The following is a 14,337-nucleotide window of genomic DNA, read 5'->3' as shown; positions in this document are numbered from 1 at the left end:
TGTGCATAACCAGAGTTGTGAGCTAAATTAACATTTGCTTAGGTTAGCCACTAAGTTGTAGACTGTTTGTTATACAGCAATACATTAGTATAGCTGACTTTTTAAATATACTCGTGTATCCTACAATGACACACATAAAATAAAAATTGGGATATAGCACAATTTTATTGAGGCATTAAAAATTAAATGTACAGTATCAGTTTCTCTTTTGATGCATATTCATGCTAAATTAACATATCCTGAAAAATGTGTTTTATCTTTATTCTTGTCAGAACTTAGCAAAACTATGTATGAAGCAAGTATTCAAATAATTGTTAATATGCCTCCTAGTCAACAGAATTCATATACTATACCATATCATAAAAGTCAAGTTTTGCTCTTTTTTCAAAGTTAAAGCACTAGGATGTTTATTGAATCTTTTATTTTCCAACTGACATACTATAACACAAATCAAAGAAATTAAAGATAAAGCATTACTGTGAAATTAAGGATTTTTTTATGATTTCAGCATATTTATGGCCTGTATGGATTCAGCATTAAAACCACCTGTCAGGGACCATTTCCTCTAATTTATACTCACAATACATGTAAATTTATATACTATTAGCTTTTCGCTGTCTTTCATACTATCCTTCAAAATACAGGAAAAAAATAGAAAAGTACCTTTAATCTTGCTTCGCAGATATTTTAGGACTTCTTGGGTTCCTTTCTGAAAAGGTGGAGAGAAGACATATATTCATCAAGACATACCTTGTAGTTTCATAGATCAAAATGTATGTTTGAATTTCAAATTTAAAGACCAGAACTGAATTCTAAATATGCTTACATTTATAATTTCTCTTCGTATGGTTCTCAAAGGATTTCCTTCTAGCGCCAGAAATTTCAAAGGGAGTTTTCCCAATGAACAGGGTAGACTACAAAAAGATTAAAATGATTTCAGGGTTAACATGAAGAGTTAAGTATAATTCAACCGAATAGTTGAGTATAAAACTAACAACATATGACCAACTATATATCTTATAATAGTGCCAAAGAGAGTCCAAGAAACATAGGCCATAAGTATTTCCTTTTCAGATAAATGCTGAACATGTAAAAGAAAAAAGAGATCTGTTTTGAAACTGTCATACTGTGATTGCTAAAAAAAAGTATGAGCTACAAAACATTTGCTAAATAAAAATTGTAAAAAGTAAATTTGAATAAATCAGTGATTCAAGACAGCCATATTCAAGGATACTAAATGTTCTGATTTTGTTCAAGTAACCAAATGAAATTCGTCCCTAATAATCTATTATTATTTCCCACTCACAAAACCATTCGTACCCACAAAAACTGTACTCACCCCACAATCACCAATTTATATTTTTAATAAGATTATAATCAAATTGATCCTGCTCCTAATCTTTCAGTAGCTCCTCGTTTCTTCATGAAGGAAAACTGACTCTTCAGAGGCATTTTAAGGACTTATTCCACATGGCTTCAACTTACCTTTCAAGCCCTAATTCCTCACCATCTCCCTAAATGTCCCCTACTAAACAGGTTAACTCAATTCCTTGCAGTTCTCTAAATATACCCCTACAATTTCCTGAACTTTCAAAGTTTTCTTCATGCTTAAGTTTTGTCCCACCAAGTGAATCACTGTGACACCTTATGTGTGCACTTAAAAATCACAGTCATCCCTGAAAGACCATATGGTGGATTAGAGCAAGGCAGGATCCTGAAAGTGAGTGTGCTCTTAAATTTTGTGCTATAAGAACGTAACTTGCCTCACCCTAGTCCCAGTCCCATCCAGCAGCTAAGAATGTTTCTTCTTCTACAAAGGCTGCCAACTCCTTTCAATAAATTGCTGATTCCTATGTTTCCTTTAAGCCCTCAAAGCATTTTGTATCTCTTCCATGGCTTCACATTCATTTAATAAATTCAACAAATATTTATCAAGCACTTTCTATCTACCCAGACACTGATCTAGGAGTCAGAGCTAGAGCAGTAAACATAAAAATCCTGATTTCTCAGTTTCTGTTCTGAGTGAATCAGAGTAACTTATAAATATACCTGATTCTATTAGTACTTTAAGCTTGCTGCCAAGGATCAAATCTAACCATTCTTTGTAGGTCTGCATATGATACTTGTCCAATAAATATTTAGTGAATTTAGAAAAAAAAAAATCTCTACATATTTTTTGCAAATATTTATTAATATTAACTAATGAATTATAAGCAAATGCAGGCATGATTTCTTATTCATTTGATCTTTAAACTTACCTACTAATATCATTGTTGCTTAGGTCAAGCCTTTCCAAAGACTGTAGTAGTGTAATTTCATCTGGAACAGATCTTAACTTATTATCCCGCAGGTCTAGCACAAGGATAGAATTCAGATGCTTAAGATGTTCTGGCCCTAATATTTCAATCTGGTTTTCACCTACATGTAATTCCTACAAAACCAAAGATCAATCATATGTATTCCTGTATTCAATTTTATATTAGATATTAAAAATAAAATTGAAATCTTAATTTCAAATCACTGAAAAACATGGAAAAAACATAAGTTTCTAACTAATTCAGGTGCTTAAGCTTGCAATTACAAGTAAGCTATCTTATAGCTAAAAATGTAAAAATAGAACATGTTCAAGGATTTTCTGATAATTAAAAAAAATTAAAGATTTAATCTGCCAGGAAGTTCAAAGTTTACAAATCAAAGCACAGAAATGATTTAGTAATTACAGTTATAGAATTAATAAAAATACAAATCCAAGAACCATGCTGATAAAAATTTTAAAGTTTTAAAAACAAGTTGGAATAAGCATAAGAAATTATAATTAGTTTGTTGTTATTCAACATTTTAATTAGTAATCATTTTTTTAAGGTTTATTTCAGAGAGAGTAAGAGAAAAAGTGCATGAACGGGTCAGAGGCAGAAGAGAGAATCTCCAGCCAACTCCATGCTCGGCAGGGAGCCCGACATGGGTCTTAATCTCACAACCCTGAGGATCATGACGTGAGCTGAAACCCAGAGTCAGACACTTAACCAACTAAGTCACTTGGGTGCTCCTCATTAGTGATTATTAAATATAGTGATTTCCCATTAACAGAATCTATAATTATCAGATGGATAATTAATCTTCAACTAAATAACTTTCTCAGTTCCTTTTAACACTGCCACCATTCTGTTTAAGAGAAGCCCTTTTAGGGATCCCTGGGTGGCGCAGCGGTTTGGCGCCTGCCTTTGGCCTAGGGCGCGATCCTGGAGACCCAGGATCGATTCCCACGTCGGGCTCCCGGTGCATGGAGCCTGCTTCTCTCTGCCTGTGTCTCTGCCTCTCTCTCTCTCTCTGTGACTATCATAAATAAATAAAAATTAAAAAAAAAAAAAAGAGAAGCCCTTTTAACTCTAATATACAAAAACACATGAAGGAGAACAATGTTAAAAGACAACGTTTATGACAAATTTAAAAGACAATGCTAATGCTATATACTTAAAACCAAAAGAATGTAATTAAACAGACTCGATTATGGTCAAGTAAACAGGAGATGTGGCAACTTAAATTAGATACATATGCCTTCCTAGTACTACAAGGTGTCCTACAGTATGGCTCCACCTTACTATGTTAGCCTCATCATCTACTTCTCCAGTTATAAACTACTCCCCAGATGAGATGGACAAACTCCTAAACTTGATGACTTCTTAAAAACAAACAAACAAACAAACAAAAAAAAAACAGGCAGCCTGGGTGGTTCGGCGGTGTAGCACCGCCTTCAGCCCAGGGCCTGATCCTGGAGACCTGGGATCGAGTCCAACATCGGGCTCCCTGCATGGAGCCTCTTCTCCCTCTGCCTGTGTCTCTGCCTCTCTCTCTCTCTCTGTGTCTCTCATGAATAAATAAAACCTTTAAACCTTCTCCCTCTGCCTGTGTCTCTGCCTCTCTCTCTCTCTCTGTGTCTCTCATGAATAAATAAATAAAACCTTTAAAAAATAAATAAAAATAAAAATACAAAAATCTACTGCTAACAATACCATTAACGTATTTAGTCATTAAAATTCTGAAACATATAGGGAAAACATATAATACATATTCCCAACTTAAAGCAAGATTAAAAATTTCATTTTCATAATTAACTTTTGGAAAATATATAGTTATTTAGTAATCAACTAAATATTACCTTTAAATAAAGAAGATGTGATTTATGTATACAATGGAATATTCCCCAGCCATTAGAAATGACAAATACCCACCATTTGCTTCGACGTGGATGGAACTGGAGGGTATTATGCTGAGTGAAATAAGTCAATCGGAGAATGACAAACATTATATCGTCTCATTCATTTGGGGAATATAAATAATAGTGAAAGGGAATAGAAGAGAAGGGAGAAGAAGTGGGTAGGAAATATCAGAAAGGGAGACAGAACATGAAGACTCCTAACTCTGGGAAACGAACTAGGGGTGGTGGAAGGGGAGGATGGCGTGGGGTGGGGGTGAATGGGTGACGGGCACTGAGGGGGGCACTTGACAGGATGAGCACTGAGTGTTATTCTGTATGTTGGCAAACTGAAGACCAATAAAAAATAAATTTATTATTTAAAAAATAAATAAATAAATAGATAAATATTACCTTTAATAATCTACAAGAAGGAAATTCTGGTAGAAAACGTAATTTATTCCTCCGTAAATAAAGCAATTCTAGTGATTCCATGTTAGCCAATTCAGGAGGTACAGTTTCTAAAAGATTTGAATTACAATCCAAATGCTTTAATCCTACAATACATAGTAAGTGAAAAACAAAAATACTTTAATAAAGAGAAAAATATTGGTCTATAATTATGTATACATTCAAAGAATGTGTACGTCATGAAGAATTACAAACCCATGCTACTATATACTGCTATAATAATCAAGAATCCTAGAATAATACTGAAGGAAAAAACATACATTGATTGCTTTTATATTTAATTATAATTAAAGGGAAATGGCATTAAAATGATGTTTAATAGGAACGCCTGGGTGGCTCAGTAGTTGAGCCTCTGCCTTTGGGCATGATCACAGTTCGGGGATCAAGTCCCACACACCAGGCTCCCTGCATGGAGCCTGCTTCTCCCCCTGCCTGTGTCTCTGCCTCTCTCTGTGTCTCTCATAAATAAATAAATAAAATCTTTTTTTTAAGGATGTTTAATAATAGTCCAAGTTATCTTTGTAATAGTAAAAAACAAAACACTCTAGTACTCTGTTAAGGTATTCTAAAAATATAAACTACACACTATGATATTATTTTCCTCAGGATTATATATCTTTTATTTCTTTAAGATTGATTGATTGATTGATTGATTTACAGAGCAGCAGGGGCAGAGAGAAAGGGAGAGAGAGAATCTCACGCAGACTCTGCTGAACACAGAGCCCCACACAGGGCTTGATCTCCCAACCCTGATATTCTAAGGTGAAATCAAGAGTCAGCCGTTTAACCAACTGAACCACTCAGGCACCCCTATAATAATTATACATCTTTAAAAAGAAAAAGCTTCAGGTAAAGACATAAACATGCAAGCATACGAACTGTATGAATGGATGTCAAGTAACTGGCTAGTATGAGACACATGTATTTAAACTAAGCAAGTTGACTTTCTGTCCAAAAGCCTTGGATTTCCATATATGTCCTATTTTTCCATTTATCCATACTGTCTTCTCCCTCCCTCCCTGTCTTCATTTCTTTTCCTATTTTTGCTTAAATTACATCCTTTCTCTAACATCTCAGCTAACACTATGGACAAGAATGCATACTATAGCTCGAGAAGGATGTTCTTACTTGCAACATCTCTCTTACCTCCTGGATTTTTCTTTCTTAAAAGGCATATAAGAAAACAAAAATGGAAAAAAGTAAAGGTCTTCTTTCCCTTAAGCATTTCATAAGCAGGTTTCTCCCTAATCCACGTCTCAGATTCTTCCACTTATAATGGCTATCACATATTTTCCTCAATTCACTCTCAACCCTCTAGTTTGAATAGGTGATATGCATTTTACAACTTTTTAGCTGTACTTTGAGCCTACAAATTTTAATATAATGGAAGTCTAGGTTGATACTGCCTTAGAGTATTTAAAGAGGCTACTTGCTTTTCAAAACAAATGTAATAGCACTACTTTCAACAAATGCTATAATAATTTATGTATTATTTGGCTAGAGCATTTTTAAAATGTCACAATGTGATCCACCCCAAATCCAGGAAATTCTATGAAGAAGAGTTTGTTCAATTTTTTTTTTGAAAAGTTTGTTTTAAAACAGACACCATAGTCTTCAAAACTGTTTGCATTTAAGAGACTGAGAATACAAGCACCGCATAGTGGAAAGAGTAATGGGGATGGAGTAAGAGGATTCAAACCCTTACAGAAATGTTGTGATTCATAACTCAAGCCTTGGCTCAACATTTTATAAGATAATTTATAAGCCTAGGTTTATGAATCTCTAAAATATAAAAAATATACATCTTTCTAACCTAATATAACTTTGTGATGGCAAAACAATATATGTAAAAGCATTTGAGTTAAAAAGAACCACACAAGTGTTAGATATTGTTCTTGGGGTCTAGTTGTTAAAGGTGGAAAAAACACGTATATGCCCTATTGGTGACAGTTTAAAAGTATCACTGTCATGGCAAAAAGGATAAAGCGTTCAATCATTATTTATATAGAATATTGGAAAAACTGCTATAAATTCAAAGTATTTTTCTACTGATTTCCCTGTTTTCCCATCTCTCAAGATATGTCCAATTTATGAAAAAAAAATCCAACCTTCTTATATATTAAGATAATGTATTTTATGTTTAGCTCTACTTTTTAGCACCTTTATTGAAAAACAGCAAAGACAAGCAAAGTTTCAATTACTGTTATCCCATGTAAAGGCTCCCCTAAAGTATCAACTCAATTTATGGAAGATTTAACTTACACATTCCTATTACAAATGACAAATGACTATTAATCTAAAGTAAAAAGAGCACAATTTTACAAATTTATCTCAAACTGATCTATCATCTATACAAAATCACTCCTGTAACTTCCACAAAAGGGAGGTTTAAAAAAAATGAAGAGGGGTTATACATGATTAGCAGAAAAGACTAGATAAGGTAAACAATGTACAGCTGACACACAGTATGCTCATCAACCAAGAAATAATGATAGTTTGTCTTTAAAACAAAAGACTCAAACAAAACAAAATAATGATTCTGCCCTCTAAATCAAGAATTCTAAGAGAACTAAGTATAATTATTTAAAAGGTACTGAAACATACCTTCAATCTTTTTTATCCCTTAATATTAGTTCTAGAATATGTTCAACACAATGATTCAATGGTAAACTTCAATAAAACCACTATTTTAACCTTAAAAAAAAATGATGGCCATTTTTTTTTTTTTGACACCATCTCCTGATGTCTTTCCTTTGGACCACAAGGAGTCTACAAGCTATAACATAACCACCAGGAGAATCACCTATGAGAGGGGAATACCTCTTATTGAATGCTGAATGAATGAATGAAGAGATAACTCTAATCAATATCTCAGGTATACAGTTTTACCATGATTCATAATCATATCTTATTTTCTTCTTTTTGATATGCCAAAATATGCTTTTGATGGTAACTGTTTAGGAAGTTAAACTAGACAATAATGGTCTGCAAATAATATGACTGCCGCTATTATTTGCTTTACCACCATAAAATTTATTATTTTACTTCCCTGTAACTATATTACAATTTATTTTTCTAAATATAAGTTGCACCAACTTCACACTTATGTATGTTTTAAAATAGAAAAGATTTACTTTTCATTCCACTTATTTCCACTGGCAAACTCTTCAGCTGATTACTGGAAATGTTGAGTCGCACCAGACTGGAGAGAGAAGAAAAACTAGCAGGAACAGTTGTAAGACGATTGTTGGAAATATCCTTTAGAAAGAGAAAGAATGAATGAATAAATAAGTAAATGATGGGTGCCTCAAAGTGATTCTAGGATTTTGAGGAGATTGCAACATAAAGAAAGAATATTTCAGAGGTGATAATCGTTTGTAACTCTCAATCACTGACAATTTCAAAAACTGTCTGTCATTCATTACCTCAGTGTTCTATGAGACCACCATATGCCCAATAATGTAGCAGAAAGGAATCAGAACGAATTGACTTCAGAAATATTTTACATAAAGGTTTCTTTTTTTAAAAAAAAAAAATTTCTATTATTAAGTCATGCTATATAATGCATTGTTTTTAATTAAAAATCTATTTGTTCATCCAATATTTTTTTAATGTCTATGAAAAATTAGGCAAACTATGGGTAAACTGTAAAAAGAAATGAAAAATATCTTTGCAAGGAAGGAAAACTCTTGAAAAAAAATACAGCTGAGAAAATGGACATTTTAATTTTTAAGGAAAAAAAATATTCCCTCTTGGTTCTTCTGCTGACCTCAGAAGTCTGCTTTGACTAAGTCCAGGAGTTTACTCTCTACTACTTTTCTTCATTCAAGTTTGCTTATCGAATGTCTATACCTGTTTAAGTTATTGCTTCCATTTTTTCTTTAAAACATAAACAGTTTTGAGAGAACTTTTTTTTGAAATTTCATTTAAAAGACAATCAGATAATTCTTATGACACCTGAATAAGGTGTAAGTACTCCATTAGCAATCAGCCAACTGTTAGGTAGGGCCAGTTGCAATAGTGAATAAGAAAAAAATGACTTAAGGGAACTTGTTCTCTGAAGACTTTCATCTAGTCTAACATTAAACAGTTGCATTCTGTAACTCTAAATCAATTAAGAAGACAGAAAAAGGTAAAAACGCTAGATCAGCTATTTTTTATAAACAGTTGCTATTATAAATGACATCAGTCTACAACAAGAAACAACAATCTATAACTCCGACACTAAACACTAATAATCAACAGACTACAACTAAATAAATATTTTGTAATATCAAATGTTACTGACACTAAATGCAATATAGTGTCTGGATTGGATCCTGGAACAAAAAAAAAAAAAAAAAGATATTAGTGGAAAAACTAGGAAAATCTTAAAATCTATAGTGCAGTTAGTAATACTGTACCAATGTTAATAACTTAGTTTTTCATATGTCCCATGGGTATGTAAAATGTCAAATTATGGAAACTCTCTGTACTCTCTACATTTTTATAAATCTAAAATTATTTCAAAATAAAAAAGTTAAGTTTTTGACACAGAAAAGATATTAATTCACAAAAATTCTTAAGGTAAAAGAACCCTAATCAAAATTACTAATGAAGTTAAACATTTAATTATTGCAGTTAATAAGTTAGATATAAAACATGTACATTTACATATAAATTAATCAGTATGCTGTCACTTCTTCAATAAATATTTACTTAGTACCATTGCTAAAGTTTTTATATAACTTTAAGAAATAGTACTTGCTTAAATTATTAAATATGCTTATATTTCTAATGTGATATACTGTTCACATTTATGATTTAATACTGTGTCCTTAAGAACACAATTCTCAACTGAAATATCCTTTCATTATGCAAATGACTATCTGGGAACCCATAAAAAGGAAACAACTGGGAATTGCTATAGTTTATTAGGTTTCCTTGCTAATATAAACACTCTTCTTTTTTTTATATATCAATTACTATCTTTTACCATTAAATTTTATAAGAAAATCTGATGGCTCCTTCTTTAGCTATTCATTTTATCTACCTATGCCTTTCACTTTCCAAACCTTATGTCCAATCTGATCAGATTGAAATACGACAAAGAGAGATATTGAAGGAATGGTTGAGGAGAGTTATATATGTTGATTTCAAGCACTAGAGCAGATGAGGGGAATCCAAGGAAGATGTATTTACAGGAAAAAAAAAGAGGTAAAAGAATTAATTTTCCCTTTAATGAGAAATAAACTTTAAAGTGACATAAGTAAGTTTTTGAAAATATGTAATAGGGAAAAGAACAAGAATATAAGAGGAAGTAACTATGTGTAGTAGAGATTACATATTGGAACAACTAATCTAATCTGGCTAAAGTCTTTCAGATCGAATATTTTACAATGGAATCTTACTCTTTCAGGGGTATGTGGGAGAAAAAAAGGGATACACTTTGCAGTCAAACTGACTTACGTTAAAATCCTGAATTCCTGATTAGTAACATGGCTTCAGAGAAGGTACTGTGTGTTGTTTGTTTTTTTAATAAACCATAGTTCCATATCTGTTCTAGAAGATAAAACTATGTACCTTGCTGTTTGTAAAGAACAAAGCAACGTGCCTATTGTTTTCATTATTCTTAAAATAATATCTGTATTGCTTTGCGGTTATCTCTATTTAGGATATGACATAGAATGAAAATCTTGTGAGGTCAGGTGACATTCTGAAAAATAGGGAAGAAAAGGCAGGACTTAAAGGAAACTGGACACTCAAAGGACAGGAGAGTTATGGGGACAATAAAGAAGGAATGGGTATAGAAATGGGAATTCATTTATGCTAAAGACACCTATTCTCTATTTTGCAAAGTCATAAAATCCTCTGGTAACAGTCATCCTTATTACCCTCTTCCATACCCTCTTCTTTTATTAAAACCTAAGGTGAATTTGTAATAAAAAATAGGAAAAATAAATTTACAATTACTGATTGAGCAATCTAATGGAAACATGGTTTCTGATAATCTAGTCATATAATCAGCTGTCCATGTTTTTCATTATTTCAATCATATATACAATTTCTTGGCCTGATGAAAAATCCCATCAGCCCCAAATTATATAAACATTCAAAAATCACAACTTACCAAATCTTCTAAATTGAAAAGTTGTTCAAATCCCTCTGGTATACGAGTTAGTTCATTATGCTGGAGATACAAGCCTTTCAGGTTTCTTAGATTTGTAATTTCTTCAGGAAGTATTTGCAGTTTGTTATGGCTATTGATTGATAAAATAAATGCTGAGTAATTTGGTAACAACAGGTTAGGTATTTTTGCTAACTACATGGGCTCATTTTAAAAAATGAAATAGGATAACTAATTCTAAAAACTTATCAAAGTTCACATCCAAAAACTGTATAACTCATTAAAATTATAGTCATCTAGAGTAATCAAATTGAGTTTCAAAGAAAACAAAGAAATAAAGGTTTAAAACCAAATAATTTGTGAACTTTTGATTGCTTCCTTAGAGCCTACTCTTGATTTTGTATGTGGAAGGATACACTGGACTCTTTTAATTTTTCATACTGTATCTGAATTTTATTTTGAAGATTTTATTTATTAGAGAGAAAGAAAGTATGTGTGAGCAAAGTGGGTGGGGGACAGCAGGAGAGGGAGAAGCAGATTCCCCACTGAGCAGGGAGCCTGACACAAGGCTCTCTCCCAGGACCCGGAGATCATCACCTGAGCCAGATGCTTAACTGACTGAGCTACCTAGGTGCCCCATATCTGAATTTTAGAATTTTAACAGAGATATGGGCACATATACACTACAGCTTCTATGGGGATTATGTTTTCAAGCTGGCACTCAAGACAAAAATAGCTATTTCTGTTTAAGGGCCTGGCATGTCCAGCTAAATGTAATATGCAACTTCACTCTTCTTTGTTCTTAGTCTTAAATTTTCAGCTTGGTCCTTCTGTAGAGTTACTCAGTTTATTGTTTTAGATGTCCCAAGTCACTAAAGATGATACATTCCCTGGTAATTAAGAGATGACCTGATTTAACTTATTCCCAGATTTATCTCAACTATTCACTTAGGAATTCCATTCTATTTTTATTCCATTTACAATTATTTAACAAATAACAGGGTGACATAAGAAATACAATGGGGTAAAAATAACCTTAAATTATACACAAATCAAAGTAGTTAAAACAAAAATACCACAAGATACCTTCTAAAATAAATTAAAACCACTAAACAGTTGTCAAAAATTTGCTATTACTATTGGACACTTAACTGAAATCTTTGTAAATGTCACAGGGACATAGTTGGGCAGAGACGTAATACATTTCTAGCTACACATTTCTTCTACTCCATTCTCCATCTACTTCCTCCATCCTAACACTTATCTTCTAAAGTGCTGGAAGCCAAAGCTAAAGCCATTGCCATACCCAATCCATACTCCTTCACCTCTTCTCTCAACCCTCCCCATTCTTGACTTTGCAGGTCATATCCATGCCTTGGACTTGTATGGGGAAGAGGGTCTGATGTAGCTCTAAATAATTAGCACCATTTATGTAGATATCTTTGCTGATTTATGTAATTTTTTCAACAGATAAGGACTGTAACTTAAGGAACCATTTTCCCTCAAAGCAATTAGCTTACCTGCAGAGCACTAAGACTTGACTATGCTGTTAGATAGATCTGTAACCATACCAATTTTATAAACCAGTTTTTCAAACTATGTTTTGAACACTTAATAAACCTTTTAATCTCCTAAATGAAATCTTCCCAAATCCCTTTTCCTCTAATCTGTGTATACATAACATGTAAGATAGTTATTATTTCTTGAAAGTCTAGGTGTGTATTGAAAAGCAAACAAAGTTAGCCAGAGCTTCAGCTGCCCGGCTTCCCATACACCTACCAAGGAGTACTAGAAGCACATCTACAGAACCCCAGGAGTTCTCAGAAAAGTTTAAAAGCTACTAATATTCGGGACGCCAGGGTGGCTCAGCGGTTGAGCGTCTGCCTTTGGCTCAGGGCGTGATCCTGGAGGTCCGAGATGGGGGTCTCACATCAGATAACCCCCCAGGGAGCTGCTTCTCCCTCTGCCTGTGTCTCTGCCTCTCTGTCTCTCATGAATAAATAAAATCTAAATAAATAAATAAATACTACTAATATTTAAACCATGACATTTTTACCATTAATGAAAGAATCATTTCAAAATTTTCCTATTTCCTAATATTCAAAATATTCCTTTTCCTATTCAAAATTCCTATTTCCTAGATTTTGGAAAAAATATTCTATTTTTTAGAATATCACAGTAACTTAAAACCTGAGATATCAACAATACAGTTACTAAAATACCCAGTAAAAATTGTTACATAAAAATAAAACAAAAAGGGGATCGCCTGGGTGGTTCAGCCTCTTAAGTGTCTGCCTTCCGCTCAAATCATTATCCCTGGATCCTGGGATCAAGCCCTAGGTCCTCAGGCTCCCAGCTCAGCAGGAAGTCTGCTAGTCCCTATCCCTCTGTCCTTGTCCTCCAGGCGTGCATACGCGCTCTCTCAATAAATAAATATTTTTTTTAAAAAAGTAAATAAATAAAACAGAAAGTACTTCAAAAACAAAAAGGCCTTATATTTTTAAAATCAGAAAAACATGTAATTCTAAAACAAAAATAAAAATAATCTGAGGAAAAAAAATAATCTGAGGAAATTTAACATTCTTCTCTTTTACCACTTTCTGATAATACAAAAATATTTTCTGATGTTAGAAAAAAATTTAAGAATATCAGATTTACACCCTTATATTAGCAACACTGAAATTAAATAAGCTTAAATTTTACCTGACATTAAGTTTCTGAAGATTTTCTAACTCTCTTATAGCTGAAGGAAGGGATGTCAGCTGATTATCATGTATCTAAAAGTTATTTAAAAACAGTCAATATCTTAGTCATAATTAACCATATGAGTTTGCCATTGTACAAAATTCTTCAATAATAATTCTGTTATTCTAATTCAACAGCAAAGTTGGAGTACTGTTAATTTGTTCTACGTATAAAAGAAGAAAAGTAATTTGAAGTGACCAAACTTCTGTTCAAAATCATGAAGTGATATGTCATCAATTTTAAATATTACTATTTAAAAAAATAGCTGTACCTCACTGAGGGTTAAAAACTAATATTTTAAAAACATAGCTGTACCTTTAAGAGGGTTAAAAACTAATAGCACTTGATAGTATGATTTATGTCAACATATCAAAAAAAGGGAGAGAAAGAGGAGGGGGACCTCTCATGTTCTCATATTATTTTCAAGGTACAAGGAACCTTAGGGACCATCTAAGCCAATCCATTCATTTTACAAATGAAGAAAATAAAAACTTCTCTGGAAATTTGACCAGAGTCAACATTTTCAGACATGAACTACAAGATTTCTGATGTTCCTAAGTACATCAGAACTCCATAGATTGTGCAACAAACTACTCATGCTTTCCTTGACAATATGACAAGACTAAATAGTCTAAATAAACACACTAATGAGACTAAAAAAATGAGACTAAATGAGACTAAAAAATAGTCCTTGAATAAATACACAAAAGTTTAAGTTCAATAATTCAAGTCAGTGTTGAAGACAAGTTAAAAAAAATGTAATTTCAAGTATTGCTTTCATGTCTAGAATAATGAGAAAAATAACTGCAATACAAAATAAGAT

The 14,337-nt window shown here is 32.7% G+C and overlaps 1 protein-coding gene across 5 annotated transcripts in view; it reads right to left on the bottom strand.

Annotated features, from left to right (window-relative positions):
• LRRC40 (leucine rich repeat containing 40) overlaps positions 1 to 14,337 on the bottom strand; it is a 48,662-nt gene that overhangs the window by 19,773 nt on the left and 14,552 nt on the right. For all 5 annotated transcript variants that reach the window (XM_038541676.1, XM_038541678.1, XM_038541677.1 and 2 more), the window contains 7 exons: positions 13,473 to 13,546; positions 10,773 to 10,902; positions 7,798 to 7,921; positions 4,607 to 4,749; positions 2,259 to 2,431; positions 827 to 914; positions 664 to 709 (listed from right to left, as the gene is read on the bottom strand). In XM_038541676.1, coding sequence (XP_038397604.1) covers positions 664 to 709; positions 827 to 914; positions 2,259 to 2,431; positions 4,607 to 4,749; positions 7,798 to 7,921; positions 10,773 to 10,902; positions 13,473 to 13,546 — 778 coding nt within the window. The remainder of the gene's footprint in view (positions 1 to 663; positions 710 to 826; positions 915 to 2,258; positions 2,432 to 4,606; positions 4,750 to 7,797; positions 7,922 to 10,772; positions 10,903 to 13,472; positions 13,547 to 14,337) is intronic.

The sequence above is a fragment of the Canis lupus genome, chromosome 6, assembly GCF_011100685.1.
Source record: "Canis lupus familiaris isolate Mischka breed German Shepherd chromosome 6, alternate assembly UU_Cfam_GSD_1.0, whole genome shotgun sequence".
Taxonomy (NCBI): domain Eukaryota; kingdom Metazoa; phylum Chordata; class Mammalia; order Carnivora; family Canidae; genus Canis; species Canis lupus.
The sequence above is the reverse complement of the archived record's forward strand: the minus strand, read 5'-3'. Positions and strand labels throughout refer to the sequence as shown.